This window comes from Aquila chrysaetos, chromosome 11, assembly GCF_900496995.4.
Source record: "Aquila chrysaetos chrysaetos chromosome 11, bAquChr1.4, whole genome shotgun sequence".
NCBI classification, from domain to species: Eukaryota; Metazoa; Chordata; class Aves; order Accipitriformes; family Accipitridae; genus Aquila; species Aquila chrysaetos.
In genome coordinates this window covers 15,429,750-15,455,116 of record NC_044014.1, presented here as the reverse complement: position 1 = coordinate 15,455,116, position 25,367 = coordinate 15,429,750, and the positions used below count along the sequence as shown (strand labels likewise).

General features: G+C 60.2%; 1 protein-coding gene across 10 annotated transcripts in view; it reads right to left on the bottom strand.

Annotated features, from left to right (window-relative positions):
- The window catches only part of SEMA4G (semaphorin 4G), a 29,675-nt gene that overhangs the window by 2,580 nt on the left and 1,728 nt on the right, over nt 1-25,367 (bottom strand). For 3 of the 10 annotated variants that reach the window (XM_030030304.2, XM_030030299.1, XM_030030300.1), the window contains exons 2-14: nt 6,141-6,375; nt 4,761-4,909; nt 4,136-4,198; nt 3,952-4,050; nt 2,650-2,743; nt 2,294-2,407; nt 1,928-2,094; nt 1,609-1,778; nt 1,306-1,450; nt 1,006-1,228; nt 804-919; nt 297-448; nt 29-90 (exon numbers count right to left, since the gene is read on the bottom strand). In XM_030030304.2, the coding sequence (XP_029886164.1) occupies nt 29-90; nt 297-448; nt 804-919; nt 1,006-1,228; nt 1,306-1,450; nt 1,609-1,778; nt 1,928-2,094; nt 2,294-2,407; nt 2,650-2,743; nt 3,952-4,050; nt 4,136-4,198; nt 4,761-4,909; nt 6,141-6,261 (1,675 nt within the window). In that variant the 5' untranslated portion in view covers nt 6,262-6,375. Of the gene's footprint in view, nt 1-28; nt 91-296; nt 449-803; nt 920-1,005; nt 1,229-1,305; nt 1,451-1,608; nt 1,779-1,927; nt 2,095-2,293; nt 2,408-2,649; nt 2,744-3,951; nt 4,051-4,135; nt 4,199-4,760; nt 4,910-6,140; nt 6,390-7,475; nt 7,690-16,598; nt 16,730-17,065; nt 17,148-18,687; nt 18,709-25,367 lie in introns of those variants that run through there. The other 7 variants (XM_030030308.2, XM_030030305.2, XM_030030309.1 and 4 more) reach the window with 7 other exon arrangements.

Below are 25,367 nucleotides of genomic sequence, written 5' to 3'. Positions count from 1 at the left end.
GCTGTCTTGAGGGGCGGCGCAGACTCACCCCGCCCGGAGCTGCTCCGGCATCCCTCGTTGCCGCTCTGAATGTCCTGCACCAGCCCTGTGCTGCAAGACATGGGGGGCTTCAGCCATACAGCCCCAGCTGAGCCCACCCTTACGGGGTCACAGCCACCGGGAGACCCGCTGTCAGATGCCAGATCCTTGGGGGTGGCACTGGGGCGACTGTGCCATGGGGTGATGTGCAACGACACGGGATGGGGCAGGTGGAAGGCTCGTGGGGACCCCGCCGGGGACGGCCAGCCCGTCTCTACCTGTCTGCGGTGGCAGTGGCGCGGCAGGCCCTGCCGTCCCAGGCGCAGTAGGGGTCCCGGGCGAGGATGCAGTCGTAGCAGGAGGCGTACCTGGCGCAGGAGGCCAGGGGCACCTGCAGGATCCCGCTGGCTGCCCCCACGTACAGGCTCCTCTGGGGGGAAAGGGCTGGATCAGCACTGCCCCGGCATGGTGCAGCTGGGCTGTGGGGTGCCCCATGGCGCCCAGAGATCCCCCCCAGCCCCACAGCAAAGCTCTCCCTTGGCGGGAGTGGACGAGGAAGTGCCCCCAGCTCCAGTCGGTGCCGACGGTGGCAGCTGGCACCTGGCAAGGAGGTGGGGGCCAGGCTGGTTCCTTTCCCCAGGCTGCCCCACTGGGCCCTAGCACATATCCCAAGCTGGGGTGACCCAGGAATCATGTCCCCCCTGCTCCCCCAAACAGCCCAATGGCAGCTTCGCAGCACAAACGTGCCCCGTGTGTGGTGTCCCCTGACTTCTTCCATCCCTCACCTGGGCGTGGGAGATCACCAGGCTCTCCACGGGCTGCTGGTCCCCAAACACCTGCACCTCCTCCACAATGTGGATGCCAGAGCCCACCACCACGGCCTTGTGGATCCAGCCATCCCCTGGAGAGCAAGAGCAGGGGGTCAGGAGGGAGCATGGGGTGTCCCCTCTGCCCAGCAGAGACCCAGCAAACTCATCCCAAGCTCACCCGTCCCCATGAAGAGCACATCATAGGAGCGGCCGTCAAGGGCCCGCACCCTGTCCACAGCCAGCTGGCTGTATGCCACGCTCTTCTTCACCAGCAGCGGCTCCCCGCCGGCCGGCTTCACCTCCTCAAACATGAGGGGGTGCAGCTTGATGAAGTCCAGGACGCTGTTGGGCAGGTCCTGTGAGGAGTTGTAGCCCTTCCTGCGGGAGTGGTCCGTGATGCACTGCCCGGGGGAGATGCGGGTCAGGGGGGGATGCGGTTGCCCCATGCCCCCCCCGCTCCACACCCCCGCGCACTCACGGAGCCAGGCCGGGGCTCAGGCACCGCACCATCGTAGCGGGACCACTTGCGAGCTGAGTCCTGGTACTCCATGTAGGGGCCCTCAAAGGCATGCTGCACCGACGAGATGCTGTAGCGGCACACGGCTGAGGCCTCCATGGTCCTCCTGGGGGGCAGAGCCCCACCTGAGCCCGGGCAGACACACAGGTGCTCCCCACCAATGCACCCCCAGGTGCTCGGCGCCTGCGAGTCCCCTCGACCATCTCTGGTCCCCCGATGCTGCAGACTGTTAGCCCCAGCCATTTTGACCACTGCCCCACTCACCACTGCGCCGAGAGTGTGAAGGCGGCGTAGAAGACAGTGCTGGCCCAGCCACCCCCGTCCAGGCTGCAGATGCTGCGCAGCACCTCGTAGTAGGGGATGTAGCAGACCAGGCGCGCCTTCATGAAGGACGTCCATTTGCGCTGCAGGATCTTCTTCCCCCCCACGTCGCTCTGGGAGAGTGCAGGGAGCATTTCTGCACAGGCTGCTGGGGGTCTGTGTCCCCCTCTGCCCGTGCCTCAGTTTCCCCCAAGGTGCAAGCACACAGCCCCTGCACCGGGAGGAGCAGCGCTTGGCTTCCCGTGGCCAGGGACATGCCTACCTTGCAGACACGGGCCACCCGGGCCACCCGGGCCACCTGGTTCTTGTCAAAGAAGGACGTGGTCTCCTCACCCGCCCGCTCCGTGAAGAAGTAGTAGATTTTGTCGTCGTCGCCCACGGGGCTGTCCTTGCTCTCCTGGACCAGCACGGAGGCCACAAACTCAGCATCTGGGGGACGCGGAGCGAGAGGTGCAGATTAGGGACCCACCGCAGGACGGGGGATCCCTCTGTGCCTTGGTTTCCTCTCATGGCAAACCACACAGGACCCCAGGGCCACCCCCTACCCCTGCTCCACACTCCCCGAGGCGATGCACAGTGTACCATGGCCCATGATGCCAGTCCCGGGGGGGACACAGGGACATCTCACCATTCAGCCAGTGCAGCGGGGACTCCTCAGTCTTCAGTGGCCGCTGGTGCAGGTTCCTCCGGATGTCGGGGAGGCTCCGAAACTCGTAGCGGGTGGCCGTGTACAAGCCACCGTCTGGGCAGGGCAGGCACCCGTCAGCACAGCCCCGCACCCTGGGGACAGCAGGGACAGCCCCGAAAGCCCCCAGCATCCCCGTGCCCCAGGCAGAGGAGGAGGAGGACCAAGTCCTGGCTTGCTAAGGCCCTCCCATGCAGAGCCCACCTGGCTGGGGACCCACCCGTGGGGCCACTGGGGAGGGAGCCAGGGTCGGTGGCATCCCACATGTCCGTGCCAAATCTGGGAAAGGTGCCGCTTACCCACGATGAGGCCGGTGTAGCCACGGGCAGGGTCATACGGGCACTTCTCCTTGCCTTCCTCAAAGTGGGACGGCAGTCTGAACCTGTCGGCATCCTTGAGGGGGACAGGGGACCGGGTTAGACAGGAGGGGACAGAACTGCCTCGCCTGCCAGCCCCAGGCTCTCTTCAGAGACTGCTAGTGGGCACAAAGCAATGCCCACAGCCATGCCCTTGTCCAGGCAATACAAACTCCCCCGGCACCCTCCAGCTGGTCAGAAACCACATGGACAGCCAGAGCCCCCAGCCAAGAGCAGGGAGAGGTCTCAGGGGGGAAGGGGAGGCCTAGTACTCCACTTTGGCATCGTGCGGGCATCAGGCAGGAGCCAGCCAGCACAGCCAATGTTCCCGGGCTGTGCCTGGCCGGCAGACACTGCCCAGCTGGGCTGGGTCCCCCAGGTGACAACCCCATCACGGCTTCTTTGGGGTTTGCAGTTCAAAGTGCGTCAAATAATGACGGGGCCCTTCCAGCTCCGCGGCTCTTCCACCTGACTCCCAGGGCGTGCGATGGCCAAACCGGACTGGCAGCACGGCTGTGGGAATGGGCATGGCCCCTCCAGGGCTCCCCAGCCATGCTGGGGACAGCCCCAGACCCCTTTGCCACCCAGCTCAGGGAGGGAGGTAGGCAAAGGGCGGCTGAGTCACCAAGGAGCCACCGCTCCAGGGGTGAAAGTCCCACTGCTGGGGGGACGTGGCTGCCCCCAGCTTCTCTGCCGTGAGTCACAGCCACGCGAAGACCCCCCCCCCACCCCGACCTGGTCCGGGAAATCCTTGGGGAGGGGCTGCTGAATCAGCCCTGCCACCGTCACCCTCCCTGTCACCCTCCCTGCTACCTGCTACCGTCACCCTCCCCAGGCATGCTTGCTACTGGCCACCAGCCAGTCTGCAGCCCCGCTTTGGGAAGGGACCCTGCACTGGGGACGAGCTCCAGTGCTGGCACATGCCACCCTGCTGGCGCCACTGAGCTCACATGTCCCCCCCATGGCACCGATCCCCGCCCCGGCCATCTCGCTATGGGGTCAGAGTCCAACACTAGCGCCGGGGTGGGGACTTTGGGCACCTGCGTCATGGTGGCTGCATCCCCAAACCGACCTACCCCAGACTGGGGGTCACTCGCCTCCCCCCGCAAGCTGGGGAGGGGCAGGGACAGGGGCAGAAAGGGAGCGGGGCTGCAGGAGATGGTGGGACAGGGCAGGGGCTGTGCCACTCCAGGGTGGCATGGTGGCAGGGGACAGGTGACAGCCGTGGGGCCGGATGGTACTCACAATGGAGGCGCAGAGCGGGTGGAAGGCGTAGGTCCCACAGGCGTAGAGGTGGGTGCTGTTCAGCCTCTGCAGAAACCGCACGTGGTTGAAGCATTCGGTCTGCGGAGAGGGAGGACAGGCATCACCACCCGGGGAAAGTGGCGGTGGCCCCCTCCAGCACCTGGCACTCACCCACCGGCTCTACCTTGTTGTTTTTGCCCTTCTGCAGGCAGTCCATCTGCTTCTCCGGGGAGGCTTCCCAGTGGATCTGCAAGGGGAAGAGGGACTGCCACTGTGTGACCCCCCACCACTGCGTGGTCTCCCCGTCACTGCAGGCTCCAGCCTCTGCCAGAGCTGTCAGAGATGCTAAAATCCTCTTTTATTTAGAGAGGGGACAGCTGCTCAGAGCGCGAGATAGCACCCTGCCTGCATCCCCCCAGCCCGGGGCGAGAGCGGTCCCACACCCTGACCTGCGGGCAGAAACCCCAGAGCACCCGCAGGAGCCTGGAGGATTTTGGGGTGTCCTTACCAGGGGGAGCAAAGGGGTGTGCTTCCCCCCCTGCCACTCATCCTGCCAGGTTGTCCCTGAAGCAGGCATCTCTGATCTTGGGGACATTTCCCACCGCTGTCCCCACACTGCCTGGCTGGGGAGAAGGACCAGGCATCCACAGGGGACCTGGGGACAGACCTGGGGACAGCACCTCCAGGCCAGACCTGAGATGGCGAGCAGGAGGATGAGCAGGGTTAGGGTGGCCATGATTCGGGCAGGGACTGGGCAGCGTGGGACAGGAGAGGACAACCAGCCGGCAGTGGCCAGAGGCTGGGCTCACCGTGCGGTGGGAGCCATCGGCCACGTCACTGGAGTTGAGGGCGAAGATGGCTCCCCTGGCGCCCACGTAGAGGATGCCCCGGTCTTCCTCCAGCAGCAGGGTGCTGTAGTTGAGGGTGTGTGCGCTGAAGTGCCGGACGCCCAACAGCTCTGCAAAGGGAATGGGGCGCTGAGGGGGGACCCTGGGGCAGGCATGCCGCGAGCCACCGGGGAAAAGGCAGAGGATGGAGCCAGGAGTGGGTGGGAAGACACCCACCGAGGTTATCAGGCAGACAGCGCCGGGTGCCAGTGGTTATGGCAGGAGGAAAGGAAGAGGGGAGGTTTGGTAGGAGGTGAAAGAAAGGCACTAATTGGGCTCAGGCTCATAGGGTAAATTTCTCCCTGCTAACTAAAACGGCAGCTCGGGGTGGGACCTGCGACATCCATGCCCAGCACGGACCCGCCACCCTGTTTGAGGAACCACTGGAGGAAGCAAAAACACACCGGCAGCAACCTGAGCTCCGAACCAAACCCAGCCAGCCCAAAAGGAAGTATGCAAAAAACCTGAACCAAAACTGCCATGCAAGGGGACGGCTCCCGCAGCAAGGCTGGGCACTCCCTGCCCACCAAGCCAGAGAAAACATCCAATCTGGGGTGCTGAGAAGTGTGGGGTGGGACTCAGCCCTGGCCAGAGGAATGCCAAGCCAGGCTCAGACCCTCCCACCACAGGAGGAGAAAGTCCTGTGGGGCTTGGGACTTCAGAGGCAGCTGGGGAAGGAATGACCCCCCCAAAAGGAGGCATTGCCTGGGGAGAAAAGAGCACCACAGCTGCAAACGAAACCCTCTCCCACCATCGAAACCCTCTCCCACCATCGAGCGCTGAGCTGGGCTTCACTAACAAGGTCAACAAAGTCGTGTGGATGCCCAAGGCACGATAACATTGTGGGACTGGCTGACACTACAGAGGCTGGAGGCCAAGAGCCCAGTGGCAATTAGAGAAAATCATGGAAGAAAGCTCCCTGCTGACTATCCGGGCCATGAGAGCCCAGCCCGGGTGTGATGCCCGGCTCAGGACACAGTCCAAGGGCTGCTCGGCAGGGCTGGGGACTGGCCAAAGCTGGCTCCCTGCATGCTCTTGTCCCCTCCGACTTTTAGGGAGATACCTTTGTCCTGCTCCATCCCTCGGGGCACATCGACTCCAGGCACCCAACACCAGACAGACATGCAGGCTCTGATTTCTGGAGCCCAGGGGACTGGAGGCCCCCCTGTAGCCACCCCCCCAGTGCTGAGCCCCCAGCTCCGGGGGCTGGCGAAGGCTGGACACAGTCACGATGCACCAAACCTGGTGCCGGCAAGATCCCAAATCTCACCACCACCACCACCAAGACCTGCACCCCCTTACCATCAAAGGTGACCGTTGTCCTGGGGGTGGCATCCAGGTCGGTGGCAGACCGCCGTGACTGGTAGCCCATGGCTGCCGCCACAAAGAGAGCCGTCAGGAGATGGGCCGTGCCTCCGCTCATCTTCCCACTCCCCCAGCGAGGGCAGCTGCCCAGCCTGCTGCCTCCGGGCCGGCACAGCCGATCCTCGGGACGGTCTCCCCAGCTCCCCAGGATGGGGCTGGCCGCCAAACCCTCCTGAAACACAGAGCACCAGGTCAGACACTCCCACTGTCCCCAGCACCTCATGAGCAAGCGAGCTTGGGAAGGAGCTGGCTGCACGCATGCATGGACGCTTGACCGGGCATGGCCTCAGCCCAGGGATGGCTTCAGGGAAAAGCAAACCCTCGTTTGCCAAAGGGGAAACTGAGGCACAGCGCAAGGCGTTGAGCCTGCAGCCAGCACAGGGCAGGGAGGGCAGTCTGAGCGGAGCGAACCCCCGCAGCATCCCCCTGGCTTAGTGTCCACTCTGTCGCAGCAGCAGCAGCAGTCACTTGCTGAGTACTTGCTTTGGTTGCTCAGAGGCTCATTTTCCTCCAGGTCTGCTCCGGGCTCCTCCTTCCATTGCTCCCAGCCATCTTCTCCCGTACCTCCCCCTGACCAAAGGACACGTTTCTGTGGAGCCAGCTGATCCCCCACTGCATTTTCACACCCAAAAATCAGGCATGTTTACCCCCAGAAGCAGAGAGTGGGGCTCGGGGCCAAGCCCCTCTGCAGGTCTCTTGGTGTGTTGGGGTACTCCAAGCCCCGCTCCCCAAGAGCAGCTGTGGTGGGACAGGCAGCGGGGGGCTCCCAAGGAGCCCAAGGGCTCCGCTACTCCCCGAAAGCACGGCTGGCCATCTCCTGCCGTGTGAGACACTTGTCCCCAAAGTTTTGCCCCTCCTGAAATGACAAGACTCCTGAGGACAGAGGCACGGAGAAGGATGCTGCAGGCACTCAGTGATGCAGAGCAAAGGAAAACCCATACAGGAGCCGCTTGGCATCTTCATCAAGTCTTTTCAAGCAAGAACAGTTTTTCCCCCCCAGTGTTTTTCCATAAGATTTCAGTTTCTCTTTCATCCCAAGCTGCCTTGAAGCTCAGCATCTATCTCGGCTCTCGCTTTCATGCATCCTATCCCTCCTGAATAACCCCCCACCTCTCCCAGCTGCTTCGAGCAAAGCCACCAGTTCATTTTGCAGGCGCTAAGGAGGAAGGAGACGATCGGGTATCTCTGAACGGGAGACGTCCCCATAAAGTGAACAGCACCTATATGTTTGCTTAGGGTTGGGGTTTTTTTATATATATACAAACCAAATACCTGACCCTGTAGAGAAGCTGTTCAAACACGCTTGTGGCAGACAGTCTCCCTGAAGGAAATACCTCACCGGGTCTCAGGCAGAGGGGAGGTAAAACCAAAGTGAAACGAAAGTGAAAAAGGCTTCAGGGCTGAAAAGGAGAAGTGAGAGGCTGGATGTGGGATCCAGCCATAGTCCTGGAGCCTGCATTAAACTGCTGTTTCCTTCAGAGGGGGCTTCAGACCCAGACCCTGCACCTGCACTGGCCGCTGCCCTGGAGCATCCCAGGAATGGGGCAGAGGGGAGATGTCCCCCCCTGCCTCGCTGCCCCCCAGGCACCGGCCCAGCACAGAGCACCCATACAGCACCCAGCCCTGGGAGCAGGCAGGGTGCTGCCTGTGGGGCTGAGCTCCCCAGGGAGCAGAGGACAGCACCCCAGAGCATCCTCCCTCCAAAGAACTTCTGTTCCCAGGACAAGCCCTGTCTGGACCAAGGGTCTCCTCACGAGCGATGGGCCTGGTAGGGTGATGCAAGGTGGGTGAGTGGGGATGGAGGTCAATGAGAAAGAAGTCGCTTTGGTGGCACCATGTCTAGCATGAGCCAAAGCCACTAAGTTTTTTGGGCAAAGCAAGCAGCAGGGTCACATCTGCAGCACCAAATCACCCGAAACTGCTCAAACCAGCCCCATGCTGACCCCTCTCCATCCCACCAGCAGGACTGGGGCCACCATGGCAGCTGCAGGGACCCTTCCCCAGGCCTCCATGCAGGGACACAAGCCCAGAATCACGCACAAGCCACAAGAGCTGCCATGCACCTGGGCTGGGAAAGCAGAGGGGAGGAGAAACCTTCTTACAATAAGACAAACAACGATCTCTTAATAAATGAGTAACAGCCCTGTGAGCTGCCTGCACGCTGCCAGACATCCTTGCCTTATCTCCCCCGAACAAACAAGCCCTGAACTTTGCCTGCTGCCCGGCTCTGGGTGCGATGGGGATTGGAGCTGGGAGTGCAGCCGGGCAGGGAGGCAGGGATGTTGCTTATCACAGGGCAAGTGCCACACTGCGAGCCAGCCCCGGCTAACATTTAACCAGCGTGAGCACCGAGCCAGCACAAGGAGGGGAAATAAAAATAATAAAGCAAGCTGTGGGGCTGTGCAGGGTTTCTAGGTGGGCAGGGGCAGGGGGGAGCAGCCTCCTCTGCCACTGAGGCTGGGCTCCTCTGCTTCTTCCAGGGGAGCAGCTACACCTGTTTCCAAAGGCTCCTTTGCCCAAGATCAGATGTAACTTTGTCCTAAAGGACATTTAATCAGTTAGCTGTAAGAGGCAGTTAATATTTTACTCAAAGGGAAGGGCTGCTCCGAGCTCCTCTTTATTTTTTTTTTTTTTCATTTTTTATTTTTCATACCTAGTGTGGGGGAGAAAGAGCAAGAAGGAACTGAAACTATCCTTGGCCCCACTCAGATAGTCACCACGGGCTGCAGCCAGACCAAACACTCCCAAACCCATCATTTCTCCCTTGGCAGGGTGCAAGTTCAAAGCTCGGGGTGAAGGCGAGGGCCGGGGTGGGAGACAGGGGAGATCTTGGTCCATGGGACCCACCGGTTGGGCTGGGGGTGGCTGGATTGCTCAGGCCCAGCCCTTCCATGGGAAACAGGGAAAAGCCAGGAGGGGAAATGCCACAGAGAGCTTTCTCTGGGGGAGGGACACAAAAGGGGGAGAGGAAGAGGCTGAAAAGCAGCAGCAGCTCCAATGAAATCTGGGGTTTAAGAGAAAACGGCCCAGAGAAGCCCACCCCATCCCCAGGAGTGAGCTCCCAAGCCCCTCAACACCTCACCTACTTCCCTGCACAGGGGGGGCTGACATAGGACCCAAAATCCGGACCCAGCTCCCGCCCCAGCCAGTGACGCTGAAGGAGAAGGTTGGTGGAGGCAGGATCCGGCCACGGGGCTGACAGCCGCCCCGAGAGCAGGGCGAAGCCAGGAACCAGCTGCTCTAATGGCAATGTCCAACGTCCACGGGGGCCAAAGCCCACCCTCCTACCGCCGGCTACCAGTGCTCCTGCGGGATGCAGCCACGGCTCCCAGCAGAGCCAGGCGAGCCCAACCCAGGCACCAGCTCCCACCAGCGGGACAGGTTTGCTGGTCCCCGGGGAACGCCAGGAAAGCAGCAGGGCAGCAGAGGTGTGCAGGCGTGCATGAGCGCGCAGGGGAGCGAGCAAGCGAGCGAGCCCCGGTCAGGTCTGACTGGGTTTACTGGGTCACGACGGAAGCTGTGCGAGCGTGACTGTGCCGGCCTCAGCCTCCCACCAGCAGCCAGCCAGCGCAGCACACCCAAACGAGCCGGCCCAGTCGGCACCTCCTTAAAATCCCCACGACCAGCGTCTCTGGAGGCACAAAAAGCTTTTGATGAGCGAATTTCCCAGCGGCAGGTCTCACCAACCTGGATTGGGCCAAAGAAACCAGCCAAAGCTGCCGCACCCCTCGACGGCCGCTGCACCGGGAGCTTCTGCTGCCCCGCAGTCCTCAAAGCCATGAGGCAGCAAAACCTGGGAGCAAGACCCAGCCGCAAGCTGGGGGGGGGGGGGGGGGGAACTGCATTGTCAGTGGGGCTGGCAAATATGGAAGGACCTCAGCTGGGGTTTTATGGGCCCCCCATAGCTGTTTCCTCAGCTGCACAGCAGAAAACAATGCCAGCTTTTTAATTTAAAGGGAACCCAGGAGAAAGAATGGAAACGCCCAGTGGGAGCAGCCCTTCTGCAGCTCAACCCCAGCATCCATCCTGGATGGCGGGACAGAGATTTGCAGAATGCAATCGGACGCTTCTCCATCCTGCTGCTCTGTGGACAGCTTGCGGTTGCTCCACCAAGCTCTAGTAAAGCACAAGCAGGCTCCCAGAATGGCTGCCAGACCTTTCTCCCCTCCTCATGGGCTGCCCTTCTTGGCATCGTGCATTGCTACAAGCAAGGGCTGCTGGCTTCCCGGTGGGGACCAGGATTTCCATCAGGTCTCCTCTGGGTTACGGGGTTGCAAAACAGCCTTAACAAGACTCCTGGCAGTGACTGCACCAGGAGACACCGTTTACACCTTGCTTTTTCATGGCAGCCAGCCCAGGCGCTCCAAACCCCACGCAGCCGATTCAGCTTTACTCACTGGGGCCAAGCCTGGCCCGTGACTCCCCCCGGCCCCCTTAGCTCCCCCGCCACTCGCTCCCCCAGCCATGTTCCCACTGGCCCAGCACCATTTTACCCACCCAGGGACCCACGCGAATTGCCCTTGGGTTCAGCCAAAACAGCCCGACCCATTCCCGGCGCAGGGCTGGGGGGAAAGGCGCCTGCCCCAGGGGACGAGGTGGAGAGAGCTCCCGGCTCCCAGGCGTGGGAATGAGCCAGGCAATTATGGGAAAAGAGCCATCCAGCGAGAGGCGAGCCTGGCCCCTGCCTGGCTGCGAGCGTGGTGCGTTTCGGGCCCCCCCTCCCCAGAGCCAGCAGACCTTGGGTGGGAAATCCTGCGAGATGTGGGAAGAGGAGCAGGGATGGAGGTTGCCAGGCAACTTTAATTCAGCCCTTGATGAACTTCCAGCACTTTGCTTCTGCTGCGGAGCCCAACCAGCAAATGATAAAACATCAGGTCCACCTCGAGCCCACGGTGTCCATACGTCTGTCCGTCGCAGGGGCTTGCTCATGGCCTTGTGCCTGGGGTGCCCTGCAAAGGTACCCCCCTGCCCCCAGCAGCATCCCCAAAGGCCAGCCCGGGATGAGCCGTCCTTCCCAGCAGAGATTTGCAGGGGCAGGATTTGACCCGTGGGACTGGGCTGGCGCTGCCGCACAGATATTTCTCAACCAGCCAGGATTTTTGTCAACAACAGCAAGAAAAAAATGCTAACGTGCTGAAAGCCCTCCAGGAAGAGGGGATCTGTGCCGGGTTTGGGGGCTGGGGACAGGGAGGGAAGGAGCACAGTGACCGCCTGGGAGCCCCTCGCTGAGTTTATTTTAGTTGCTTTCTTTAAACAAAACCACACTCGACCCTGAGGTGCTTCAGCGGACATGCACAGGAGCTTTGGTGATTCAGGAAGCAGATATATCCCTCTTTTACCCAAATTTGGGATTCAGGCACAGCAGAGGGGAGGGAGAGCAGCGACATTGGCTCGTCTCAAGGAGCATCTGCCCTGCTCTTGCCACAAAGCTCCCATGCACAGCACAGCCACCGTGGAGCTGGGCAGGGGGGGTGGCGGGCACCGGTGGGCCATGGGAACGGGCTCCAAATTCCCCCAGCATGGCATGGCCCCCATCTGCCGCCGGCAGAGCCAGTGCATCCAGCAGAGAAGAGCACCCAGCTCTGATCCCGCCAACATCACGGCAGGGAGGAGGCACGTGAAGGAGCAAAGTGATGGATGGGAGAGCAAGCGGGGCCAGCTGGGGGTGGGGGCTGGTTTAAGGGGCACTAGTGCCAGCAAGAGCCAGACATCTAAACATCCCTGAAAAGACAAGCTGATCCATCAGCAATAAAACGAATAACAATCCAATTTCTGACAGTTTTGCCCCACTGGCCCCCCGCACCATGCCTTTATCTCTGTCCCCCTGCAGCATCCCACCAGGGCATGCTGCCTGCTCAGCGAGGGGCAGGGCCCAGCCATGGTGTCCCCCTGCACAGCTGCAGGGAGTGGGGTGTTTTAGCTTGTCCCCAGCTCCCCATTTTCACTGTTCTTACAAGAACTCGTTCCTCTCCTCTGTCAGGTCTGGTCTGATGCAGAGCAGGAGGTTCAAAGGGGCTGTCAGGCAGCGACAGAGCTCACTGCCAAGGCCCCAAAAGACCTCTCCCAGCATTCCTGTCCAAACCCACCCAAAAAACCCAACTGAGACAATAAGGAAAGCTGCTCCAGCCTGTGCCATGGGCAGGCATCACCTGCCTGCAGCCGCCTGCCAGGCGTGGGGACGGCTCCTCTCCAGCAGCTCCCGGAGCGCTGCACGCAGGCAGCAAGAGCACCGTGCCCAGGATGGCGGGACAGAGCACTCCTCCACCCCCTGTCTGTATGGAAAACCCACCAACGCCAGCCATCAGTCAAAACAGTTCCTTGCCCAGCTCCACTGCCTCAAAAGCCTTGCTCAGAGCTGGCCCAGGAGGGAAGAGCGCACGGCGGGGAGGCTGAAGGGCAAACCCTTGCAGCTCGGTGGCAGGACCCGGAGCACTAAGGGATGCCTCAGCCAGCCCAGACCCAGCACCCCCAGGCAGGGCATCGAATCTCCCCTTGCGGGAGCAGTTCCCCATGTGCCGGGGGCTGTCTTGCAAGCCGGCAGTGAGGACACAGCCCCTGCAGTTCTTCCCTCCCATCCAACATGTCTGCCCCTGCAGAAACCCCACAGCAGCAGCCCTGGGCTGACCCTGCAGCCTGGGAGCACCCGAGAGCCCAGCCAGGAGCCGTGCAGGAACCGGGAAGTGAAACCGGAGGATGCCAAGACGCGGTGGCCTGAGTCTGACTTCACCCCGCCACCAGCCCGCCCCCACATCCAGGCCACGGGGGACGCAGAGCGCGGCCGCCGAGCCTCGGGATGCGGGATTCAGACCCCCGGGACTCCCACCTCCTCCACGGCAGGGAACAGGCACGCTCGGCACTAGCAACATCACCCCCAAACCCCAACATTTTCCATCCTTCCCCACCTCCGCTGCAGCAGGCCAGGCTTCACCGTTTGCTGGCAGCCCCTCGGCAAACCAGATGGACAGACGGACAGCTGGACGGACAGCCCTCCATGTCACAGCAAAGTTTCCCAGCGAGGGGGCATTCGCATCCAAGTGGCTCAGTGCTGGATGCGATCTGCAATTCAGCCTTCAAAGGCTTTGTGGCTGAAGCACATTGTCTCCACAGCAGAAGCAGGAAAATAATTGTAGAATTAAATTCCCAGGAACAATTAGAAAGAAAACAAGAAAAAATTCTAACCCTAAATGAAAAGGGACATTTCAGAGCCAGCAGATTTTGGGGCTTTTTGACGCATTTGCATCCATTTGCTCGTCCCCGTGGCTGCACTGTGTTTCATTTCACTGGGCTCGTACAATGCAAAACAAGGAATTAACTCGGGTGTTTGTTTAGAGCCGGTTTGTCTTCCAGTTTTTTTCCAAAGCCAGGTTTGAGTTTCAAAGACGTTTCTTGGCAATGCCTGGGGTTCCCACCATCGGTGTGGCGCGGGGCTTCCCCAAGGGGAAACTGAGGCTCAGAAATCACGCATGACCTGGGGTCCCCTCGGAAGCAGGGGCAAGAGTTGGAGCGCAACCCAGCTCGCCTGGTGTCAACGTGGGGCTTTCTGCCGCAAGCTTGTCCCTCTCCCTTTTATTTATTCCAAAGATAAACTGTTTTATTTTCAGAAGTCCAGGAAAACCAGATGACAGGAACAGTTTTATGGCTTCCAGCTTTGACAATGTCTTCTTGTTTGCTTCGCTTTCCCTCCAACAAAGCTCCAAATCTGGGGTCAAACCCAATTTGATATTCAACTCTGCATTCAAAACTGCACGGCGCGAGGCAGCAGCATCTGACCTTTCCCACAGCCATTTGCATACCGCCAGCTTTGCTGCCCCAAAATCAGCTCCCCACCTTATTTGCATGGGCCGGGCTTTGCAACAGGCAAACGAGAGCCCTCCATCAGGTAAGGGGAGATGGTGTTGTACCTGGGGGGAGCTTTTAAGCAACAAGAAAAGCACAAGCCAGAGCACACCCTGAATCACCAAGCTGCATCCTGGCCCCTGCACTAGTCGGTAACACGGTGCCTGAAACCCTCGGCTTCCTTCATCTCCGAACGGCGGAGCTCAGGCCCCAAGAAGATGGAGGAGCTGAGTTTGGTGACGACCCTGCTATGGCAAAGCCCTTGTGCTTGTAAATCACCAGGAGCGGTGGCACAGCCAGGCGGGGAGGGACGGTGACAGCGGTGTGGTGCAGGGAGCTCTCACCTTTGAACGGGAACAGGCGCCTGCCCAGCACCCGCAGCAGCAGCCGGCCGCTGCCAGGGGGGCTTTCACAGCAGGGGAACATAAAAAGCTCTGGGGACATTGTGTCCCCCCTCCCTGAGAGGCAACGGGTCCCCCGCGACCGGCTCCCCCCCGCAAACCACCCATCACATGAGCCGCTTCCCAACAAGTCCCATCAAGATGCCAAGCGGAGCCGGCAGGCAAGCGCAGGGAGGGAAATTCCCCACACGCGGCCAGGCGAGGCTGGCACCGTGTCTCCACTGCACCCACCGCTGCTCTCCTGCACGGGGTGCCGGCAGAGCCCCCCCTTGCTGGCCCGGCGCACCTGGATGCTTTTTCCCGGCACACGACCTGCCAGATTTACTGAATAAACCTCCCGGCTCCAGCAAACCCGCTGCATTCCTGGCGGAGAAAGTGGTGAAAGGTTCAAATGGATGTTGGAAAAGGCGGGGGGGGAGAACAAGCCTACGACACAAAGCCCTCATCTGCAGGAACCGAAAGGGTTGTTGGGGTTTTGGGTTTTTTTTCCCCTCCGGTTGCAACACAAAAACAAGGTCAAGATAGGGATCTTGGCGTGCTGGGGGGGGCAGCTCCCTGCCCCTCATGCCTCCGGGCAGAGCGAGCCTGGCCAAACCGAGATGAAGCAGAGACACGTCCTGCGGGACACGCGCGCAGCATCGCCGCGGCCGTTCCGCCTGGGTTTGGGGTTCATGTGTGGGGTCCCAGCTTGTGCCCACCACAGAGGGAGGCAAAGCAGCCGGAGCCCGCGGTGGTAGGCCAACTAGCACAACAAATGCCATTGTTGTTATTGATAATTTCCCTGCCTCTGGGGGAATCTGCACTCCTCATCCATTTTGGGCACTCTCTTTGTCTTTGGAGACGGTTTTTCTTGGCACCTGAAGAGCCCTTTCACGGTTCCCCCTCCCACTTCACGCTCTCGGTTTTAAAGGCCAGGCACAAGCCACTGGCCCACTTGGGTACGGATGGGGAGGGCAAAGAGAGCCCCAAATCCCAGTGCTGCCCGGCAGGTCCCTTCTACCCTTGGATCGGCAGGGAGATGCAGCTCGACCCCAACGCAGACAAGCACCCAGCACAAGCCGGTCCCCTCCAGCCGGGGGCATCTGCAGCCCCCACAGCGATACATCCCAAGGAAATGAATCCCAAGGAGCCAGGGCTTAGATGAGCCACGTCCAGTGCCCCTCTGCCTCCCGAGAGGAAGGGGGGGAGGCAGGGATTGCACTGCACCACCTGCATCGGTTTAGTATCTCGTCCCAGCCGGCTGGAACACCAGCTGCCCCCAGGTAACACTCAGCCTCCCCAAATACCGCCAGCAGTCCCCATCCCCACAGACCCCTGATCTGCTGGGGAAGAGAGGGGCTGTATCTAGCCCTCTCCCCAGGAGCTGGTGTCCTGTCTGGCTACAATCCCCACCGTCGTCATTCCTTACACCCTCGGCGTGTCCCCCCGTCGCTCCTGCCCAGGTCCTCCAGCCCCACCTCAGCCCACGCCCCAAAGCTGTCCCCCAAAAAAGCTACCTGTGCTGCCACCAGATCCTGCATATTGCCACCTCCCCTCCAGCTTGTCACCCCCAAATCCTCACCTGCATCAGACCTCCCCAGAAACCCTCTCCCTCCTGCCCCCGAGGCTCTGCCTCCCTGTTTCCCCCAAGGCATCATTCCCTGGACTTCGACCCCAGCAGGTCAGACCCCTGCTGCTCCTCTTCTGGACCCCACCTGTGCGCCCAGCACCCGCACCCAGCACCCCAGATCCTGCCTGTGGGCTCAGCACCCAGATCCAGCACCCCAAACCCTGTCTGCAGACCCAGACCGGGACCCAGACCCAGCACCCCAGGCCCTACCATTGGACTCAACACCCAGATCCAGCACCCCAGATCCTGCCCTGCGGACCCAGCACCCCAAACCCACCACCCCCGACCCTGCCCGCAGGTTCAGCGCTCAGACCCAGCACCCCCGACCCTGCCCTGCGGACTCAGCACCCAGCCCCAGCGCCCAGCCTCTGCCCGTGCATGCAGCACCCGGACCCAGCACCCACATCCAGCTTTCCGGATCCTGCCTGCGGACGCGGCGCCCAGACCCAGCCCCTCCCGGCCCTCCCTGCGGACCCGGACCCAGCACCCGGACCCGGACCCAGCACCCAGCCGACGGCTGATCCCCACTCGCGTCTCCCCGCCACTTGCCTGGTGCGGTGCGGCGCTCCTCGGCGACGCAGCAGGTGCGGGCGGCCCGGCCCGGCCCAGCCCGGCCCGGCACAGCACAGCGCAGCGCAGCCCCGGCGCGGCGCAGCCCGGCCCCGCCGTGCCGTGCCGTGCCGAGCCGAGCCGAGCCGCGCGCCGCCCGCCCCGCCCCGCACCGCCCCCTGCCGGCCGCGGAGGTTCCGGTACGCGGAGGCCGCGGTGCCCAGCCCCGGCCCGGGGCCACCCGCATGGGGCCCGCGAAGGATGGAGGGCGGGAGCGGCGGGGAGGGGGGGGGGGCCGGGGCTGGGCTACCCCTGCCCGCGCTGGGAGGCGGGGGGCACCATTTCCCTCGGCAGAGCCACGGCAGGCAGAGACGCCGCCGTGCAAAAAACCCCCCCCGCCCCGGCCCGGGGACGGTCAGCACCCGACACGTGGGGAGGGGTTGGGTGGGCTGGGGGGGTTCGCTCACCACGGGCGGTTTGGGTTATACAGCCCCAAAAAGGTCTCTGGGAGAGGAGCCTGCGTTCAAGCCCTTCGCAAGGCCAGGGAGGCAAAGGGCTGGTAACTTGGGCTCGTAACTGTAAAATAAGATAAAATGAGATGCAGATAAGCATCGCCCCGCTCTGCCAACGCAGCACACGCGGTGTCGTCACACCACAGCCACCCAGCCGGTGCCACGGTGCCCGCCGAGGCTCCTCGCTCCCCAAACCCACCCCGGTTCCTCGCATCCCGCATCGCACACCTGACCGAGGCACCGTGCCCCATCTTCTCCCTCCTATTAGCACATGCCTCCCCATTTAGTCTTCGTTTACCCATGGTGGAAGCTTGTTTGGAAACACAGGCGGCTAATGGTTTCTCTGGGGCCCTGTGTGGAGCCTTTTTGTCCTGGGTGGCTTCTGCGGCTCCTCCCCACAGACAGGAGCTGCCAGGTTCAGGCCTGTGTTTGCTTTCCTTTCGCAAGCTTTCAGCGCCTGGCCAACCCTCCCTCCTCACCCGTCACAGTGGCAGGCCTCCCAAAAGCAAAACCCCAAGTGCTGTATGTAATCAGCAGGTTGGATCTAGGGCAATTGGAAATCAGCTGGAGCAGGAGGTGGGGAGATGCTGTACCTGCGCACGCCAGATTACAGCTTCCGAAGCTGGCGGGGTGGCTGGGTGCTGCCAGCCTGTGGTTACAAAGCCATGCGGTGCCTAGTCCCAGCACCGGCACCCTCGGATGCGGGTTCATCCCCTTCACTCCACACCGACCCCCCATGAGGGGTGAGGTCTCCAAGAAGGGGACAAGGGCCACCCTGACCCCACACCCTTCAGACCTGGAGCCAGACCCACGGCAGGGCTTAGTGTTGAGCAGGTTTGTGCTGAAGTTGCTGAGCATCGTCTGGGGATGAGGGTCAGCCCCAGTTGAGCTCTCACCACCACCTGGACCTTTTAGGGTTGGTAAGGGTGGCAGGGGCAGGGTGCTCCCGTGTGGAGCCCAGCTAACATGCCACTCCCAAGGCCTCTGACTGCCAGGGTCCTGCCTACTGAAAGTGCCATGGGTGGGAGGGAAAGCAGCAAAGGCTTGAATCCCCCCTGTCCCCACGCACTGATGGGTCTCAGCTGAGGAGGGACCCATCTGGGTGCTCCCACCACCCTCGTGCACACTCACCGAGCAGCCACTACCCCCTTGCCCGGCACGAGATGCTGGGACCCATTCCCCGTCCCCATTCCCAGGGACCCCAGAGCAGAGACGCTACCCACCTCCTCCAGTGCTCCCCGTCCTCCCACCCTCACCTCCTGTACACTCCAGCAGCTAATTACCGTTTCCTCCTGTCCTTGGGCAAAACCCCAGCGTCTCCTCCACGCCTCACGGCGCCTCGCCTCTCCGCCCACCCTGCAGAAGTGGGGTGCCCACGCACCGGGAGCGGGGCTCACCCGCAGCCCTGCCCGGCCGGACCCAGGGCCCTGCATGGGCAGCAGGAGGGCAGGCTGAAGCAGCAGCCTCTGCCCACGAGGCAGGGATGCTTTTGACCAGCCTGTCTTACCCAGGGATGGGGGATTCGGGTGCTGTGAGGCGGCTGGCGCCCCACATCTGCTCCGAACCCCATCCCCTACCGTAGCAGAGGCACAGCTGGAGCCTGCGGGGCTGGTTATGGGGAGAACTGGTCCGTGAGCACTGGGGAAGGGGGTGCCAGGGCTGAGATGGGGCTGCCCAAGGCTCCCTCCCTCTCCAGGGCACTGCACTGCCTGCTCAGGCAGCACAGGCAGGAGCCCTCCCACGTGGCTGCAAGCCGAACCCAGCACAAATTGGAGCTGCGTTAGCTCCTGGCCTCGCAGTGGGGTAATTAGTGCATGAGCAAAGAGCGAGCAGAGCCTGGCGCGTTCGGCACTGCGTATTTACAGGCCCGAGCTTGCGAGGCTTTAATTAATTAACACGAGTCATAGGCAGCTGGAAACAGATCTATTTTCAGAGCCTTCGCCTGCTCTGCTGCCCCCGTGAGATTAACTGAAGGAATTTAGGGCCCCACGAGGTTGAAGGCCAGGGCCTTGCTCTTATTTGCACGGCTTTCCCAAGAGCCAGAGAGGGATGGATGCAGGCAGCAGCAGGCAAGAGCCAAACCAGAGCCAACCCTCTCCCGCACCTGCATCCCTCTGCCTGCAGAGCAGTGCTGCCGAGCAGAGGTCTTGCTTGTGCTCCAGCCTCAGCCCAGAGCCAGCAAGGTGCTGGAAGGGGAATTTCCCATCGGAGCAGCCCTGCAGCCCCTGTCCTAGCCTAGGGGACAGCCCAGAGCAGGGGGCCCTCTGGGTCATGCCATGGAGCCTTGGGAAACCGCCCTCCCCATGGCCACGCAAGGAGATTTTATCTCTAATGCTCTCTCCCCGTTAATCCAAATGGCGTTTAGGAAAAGGAGATGCTTTAGTGCCCTGATCAACAGCCCACAGTCTGCTTACTGTTTAATTCCTTTTTGTTGTCACTTAAACACCGTGGCCCACGGAGAGAGGACTGGGCAGAGCAGGCTTGTCCCACATCACAGCCCCCTCCGTGCCAGGGTCAGCTGCCCTTTGCCTGTGCCAGCAGCTGCCCGTCACAGCACAATCCCACCGCTCTGGCATACGGCAAAGCCAGGTGGATGCCCACGATGCCCACGCTCGGCCAGCGTGTTTGTGTTCACCCATCTCTGCCAGATAACCCTACCCGCCGCAGCGGGTAGAAATGCCCACAGCCAGCCCCTTTCACCCCTCCGATGCCCAAGGAGCCAGGGCGAAGCCACGGCAGCTCTCGTGTTTCACTTGGCAATGCACCCCGTCCCAGCCAGCATCCCAGATGATGCGAGGAATTATAACAGGGCCACAGCGCCGTGAAATATTGATGGGATTAGCGCGGATCAGCTCTCCCAGCACACATGCTGCGCTTGCCCCGAGCCTGGGAGCCAGCGACCTGCGTGCACTCAGGTTGCAGCTCAGCGCCCGGGGCGGCAGCGCTGCCAGGTGCTCCCTGCCGGACCCCCAGCCAGAGATACTTCCTCAGCCACCGCCAGCCTGCAGCCTTCCTGGAGGGACACAGGGGACCCTGTCGCAGCACAAGAAGACACGCATTAAGTTGCTTAATGCACGACACCGCTGTGCCTCAGGCTCTGCTGGGGATGAAGCATTATCTGGCTTGGTTGTAGCTCAACACCCACTGTCACTCTGGGCCCCAAGGGACCCCCACCCTGCCTGCAGCCTCAAAACATGCCAGCCCCCAGGCTCCAGCCCCTCCAGCCCCCTCGCCCCCTCCCAAGTTCATCCTGAAGGGCCAGGACCATAGGGGATGCCCCATGCACAGGGGCGTCCCGGGTGACTGGCAGGAGACCCCTGCCCTCCCCACTGCTGTGCGTACCCACTCCCACCACTGGGAACCAGGTTCAGCCGGGAAGAGGGTTTCATTATGGATCATAGTGACGTAAACACAAACAACTTGGCAGGATCGAATAACAGCCAGCATTAAATTGGAAATACGCTGGCAGGGGTGCACACCAAGGCAGCAGCGTGTCGCAAAGCCCCCAGTTTTGGGGTAGCAATGCTGACATGGTGTTGGTATCTATCAAACCCATGGGGCTGACCAGGATCTGCAGCCTTTGGTAGGAAACTGCTTCCCAGGGCAGCTCTGGTTCCTCCTCAGCAGCGCCTGCAGCCTGCCTTTCCCTTGCCCCGAGCAAGAAAAGCAAGATAAAAGCCCAGTGTCTGGGATTTGGTTTGCCAGCCTCTGTCGTCCAAGGGGCAGCAGGCAGCTGACCGTTTCAAGCTGCGCTCCAGACAGGTTTGAAAGCCAGCTGGGAGTTACAAAATCACAGCACTCCAGCAGCTGGGGATTTATGAAACCCGCAAAAGAGTTGTGAAACTCATGCTAAAGCCATGCCAGCCCGCACCGTGCCGAGAGGCGTTATAACATCAAAACCACGGGTGGAAAACCGAGTACCTTTCCCTTTTGACGTGAGAAAGCAACAACGAGCAAACCAGCCTTTCTCCAGGCCCCTCCATCCCTCAACTATACTGCGAGTCCGGCATTGCTGCTTTGCCTGCCTCCATGGAAGAAAAGCCCAGCGGGGAGCACGCCAGCCCCACACCATGGGGTCAGTCTCGCTGCTCCAGCATCTGCCATCTTGGCTGTCCCCTCTGCCCACCGCAGGACCAGCCTGACCAGGATCCCGACCGGCAGCACTGCGTGAAGCAGAGAAGCAGAAAAGACCTGCCGGCAATGCCTGGAGCCCGGCAGCGGCACTTGGGGCTTCCCAGCAGCTGAGTGCACACTCACCAGGCTTGGCTTTGTTTCTTGAGAGCGTCATGAACTCGTCAAGCCAAGCGTGATGCTCCACAGATTAGCCCCGGGGAAAAAAAAATATTCCAGCGGGCACAGGGCATGAAAGGCACGGGAGCCTCTTCCCTTCGAGTCATTGAGCAAACTTTCCAAACCACTGTTTCTTCAGGCTGAGCGCCAGCAAGGAAAATTACAATCACAGAAGAATTTGAGAAAGTTATAACGAGCTAGAAAAAGGCAGCGACAGGCCAGAAGGCAGCCGAACAGCCAGCCCATGCTGCAGCCGCTCCAGCCCAGTGCTTGGTTTTGGGTAGAGACAGGACTTTTCCCCCCAGCTCAGTAGAGCAGCGGAGTTGCTGCCCCGACTTCCCGCAAGATCAGATGCTGGATTTCTCCCCTATAAGTGTTTGGCAGTGGAAATTGGGATGTTTTGCCCAAGGCCATTTGTTGATGAAGGCTGCCAGGTGCCGGCAGCCCCAGCCGCAGAGCTGAGTGTGGTGCCAGGGCGGATTTTCTCAGGGGAGAAGCAGCTGAGTCACAGCAGCCTCCAATCTGTTCCCACAAGCCCGGCTGCGAGAGACGCGCGGGAGTTCACAGAGGACAGGCGCTTGCACGGGGAGCCAGCGGGGTTTGGTTTGCTCGTCTGCAAACCTCTCCGAGCTGGTGGAAATCATCTCCCTGGCTTGGGATCTGTCGGCAGCGCACCTGCGGGGAAGGGCTGGTGAGACTGCGGGAGGGCAGGCTCCCGACCTGCCTTTCAACCGGGCAGGGCTTCTTCGGGATGCTCCTGCAGCACAGGGGGCAAACACCAGCAGCTGATGGGAATCCCGTGGGAGAGGCAAGAGTGGCATTTCAGGGCTCGACGTGGGGTCTCATTCCAGCTCTGGGGCAGGAGCAGGACCAAGGTGGCTGCAGGCAGCGAAGGGGCAGAGCCCACAGCTCCAGCCCCAGGACACCAGCAACCCCTCTGCCCATCATCCCAACTGCTCCCAGTAAAAGCAGGTGGGCTCCAGCCTGGCCAGGGACCACAGGGGTCTCTGTTTCTGTGGCTGGGGCACAGCCCCCTGTGTGGCAGATTGGGTCCCTGCCACATACTGCTAAGAGCAGCAACACACGAGCCTGGGGTTGCACAGGGGCTGGAGCAACACCAGTGGCTTTTAGGAGCTGCCCTTTTGGGTGAGCTAACCCACACACCCCTAGAGGTAAAGCCAGGAGGGTGTAATGGTCCCTGGCATCCACCCTCTGGGCCAAGCTGCCAGCCAGGATCCATGTCCCCATAGCTTCACCTTTTGGCCATCTGGCCCCTGTGCCCAAGCAACCTCTCCCCAGCCCTGCCTGCTCCAGCCCAAAGCTCAGCTGACCCGTGGGCAGCCTGCCTCTCCTTCCCATGCACCGAACCCCAACCCTGCCATCACTGCCACCGAAGAAGAAACAACCCGAGCAGCGCAGTAAATAACCCCCCGCACACAGGCAGAGCACTGGCAAGCAGAGCCAGGCGCATCCATCACTCTCACAGTTTTTCTTCAGCTCTGACACTTTGATAGGGGCGAGGGGGTGGGGGAAGGAGAGTAGCTTCCAAAATTTATGAGCTTGGATTTAAAAATACATCTCCTAGAAGCGCTGCAAAACCCAGAGATGGCGAAGGCAAGTGGCTTAAAAGCTGCCTTTGGGAATGCATGCGAAAGCTGTGCCTGCCTCGGAAAGAGGGATTTGGGAGACCTGCGTTGCTGATGTCGCAAACCGTGTCCCCATTGGGATCGTTTTGCAAGTCACAGCTCTTCGTGCCGTGCATTACAAGTGAAATGAAAGGTAGGGGTAACAAATGATGGGTTAAAATTGCTCCAGCCCTATGATAACGTCAACCTTAGCACAGATAGGATTTGGACTGTCACCTTCAATCTGCCAAAGTTTCTCCTCTGCATCCCTGACCTCCTGCTGCTCCACGCATAGCCAGCCTCCCAGCCCCGTTTGGAAACAGATCCCCCTATGCAAAGAAAAGAGCTTGTAGCTGTAAATTTAGCTGAAAACATCTCTACCACAGGGAATCACATATCAAATAATAAAGCCACACGAATGTCAGGAAGAACAACCACGATATCCGAGTCCTTGGTCTTTACAGATGGACTGTCCCCTAGCAGGGTGCCACAGAATGAACAGCTGAAAAATGTTACCCGGTCATTAAAAACATCTAAAAGTAATTTAGCCTGAGTGACAATGATGCTCAAAGCAAGTTATTTGTCTGCTGAGATAAAATGAGCTATTTCAAGCTTGCCTTTTGTTGTAGTTTTCTTTTAAAGTCGGAAGGGACTGAAAAACGCTGAGCCGACAGCCTTGCCGGCAGAGGCACAGCGAGCATCACTGGGAGCTGCCCTGATCCCCCCTGCCGTCGCACTCCCACCTCTCCTGGAAGGATGCTTGAATGGACCTGGATGATGGTCCCTGGGGCCACCGCCACATGTCTGCTGAGTTACAGTGCTATTTAGGATGATGGTTTTGCCATGGAAACATCTCCCTCCTAACAACAGATCTATCCGAACATGTCCCAAAAGCAGCCCGGCATTCATTACATGGTAATTTTTGCTTCCCTGTGACAGAGGCCAGAGTCTTACCCTTCCCATGCTTTTCTCTCTCTCTCTCTTTTTTTTTTTTTTTTAAACCCAAACTTCTGGGTTAACCCATTGAAAGCATCGCATGAGCCCAATCCTCTAAAGTCTCCTTGTCAGCAGATTTTTGGTGGGCTCTTTAGATACACAGAGCATTTCAAATGCCCAATGTTAAATATTTCAGGTGAAACATAACTCTTCTAAGTGTAGCCAACCTTGCTCTGAAGCTCCAAGTCAGTGAAATTTCTCTGCAGCCTTTGGGAATTGATTTGCTTCTTGCTGGCACCTTCTTCTCCCTGTACTGTTCAACTGAATTAATGTATTCCAAAATTTGATATTTTTTTTTTCCCCTCCCCCTACATAATCAGATTTTGGGAAGCTGTGGTGAGATGCCTTACAAGCACTTTTTGTCCTCAGGTGTTTTCTGAGCAGGCTGCATCCATCACATCCTGGTGCTTTAGCACATCTCTGTACAAACGGTACGTTTGAGAGTCAGCTTTGATTCATGTTCCTGCATATCCATATAGCTAATTCACCTTTATTAAAAAAAAAAAAAAAAAAAAAAGGAAAGAAAAGAAAGAAGAAGAGGGAGCTATTAAGAAAGACAGTGTCAAGGCCAGCGGAGCGAGGGCCGGAGGGCTGGGTTAACGAGCTGCACGGTCGCTGCCGTCCGAGTGCCCAGGCTGGCTGGAGCCAGGAGCTGCTGTCCCAGCAGGGCTGACTCAGTCCTTCATCGGGCAGAAACAGGCTGCAGCGTCCTGCACCCCTGTTTTGAGTAGTCCCTACTCTTTAGGGTCTGTGGTTAACCCTGCTCACTCCAGCCTCCTCCACCGGTATTTTCCCAGGGGGGTTCCTGCGTGTGCTGGGCTTGGGCCAACCTCCCTACCCAGCCCCAGCTGCGTCCCTGCGCTTCGGGGAGAGGGTGAAACAGGAGTAAGGATAAATCGATCTGCTCTCGCATCTCACGTGAAGGCCGCCCCGTTCGCCTCCCACGGCCGGACAAGCACGCTGCCTCCCCCTCTGCCTGCGCCAGCAATGTCACCGAGCTGCTCCCTTGCAAGGACACTTCCAAGGCGAGGGAGTGGAGATTTGCAAGACACCCGTCATGATCGTTTATTCTTGTCATTTCTGACCCTTGGGGTAAGAACAACATCAGAGCACTGCAGGCACAAAACAACAAGCTTTGTAGGTCGTATCAGCATGTAAAGAACCATTAGGAACCACAGCACGAAGCATGAATAATGCTCCCTTTATTCCACCGTATACCTCAACGCCCTTTCAATAAATGCAAATGGTTATTTATGGATGGGGTTTGTATGAGGTGCCTGCTCAGGAACAAGGGGCTAAAACAGAGCTGGAGCAGTAAGTTTGCTCTCTCCCCTATATACAAGTCA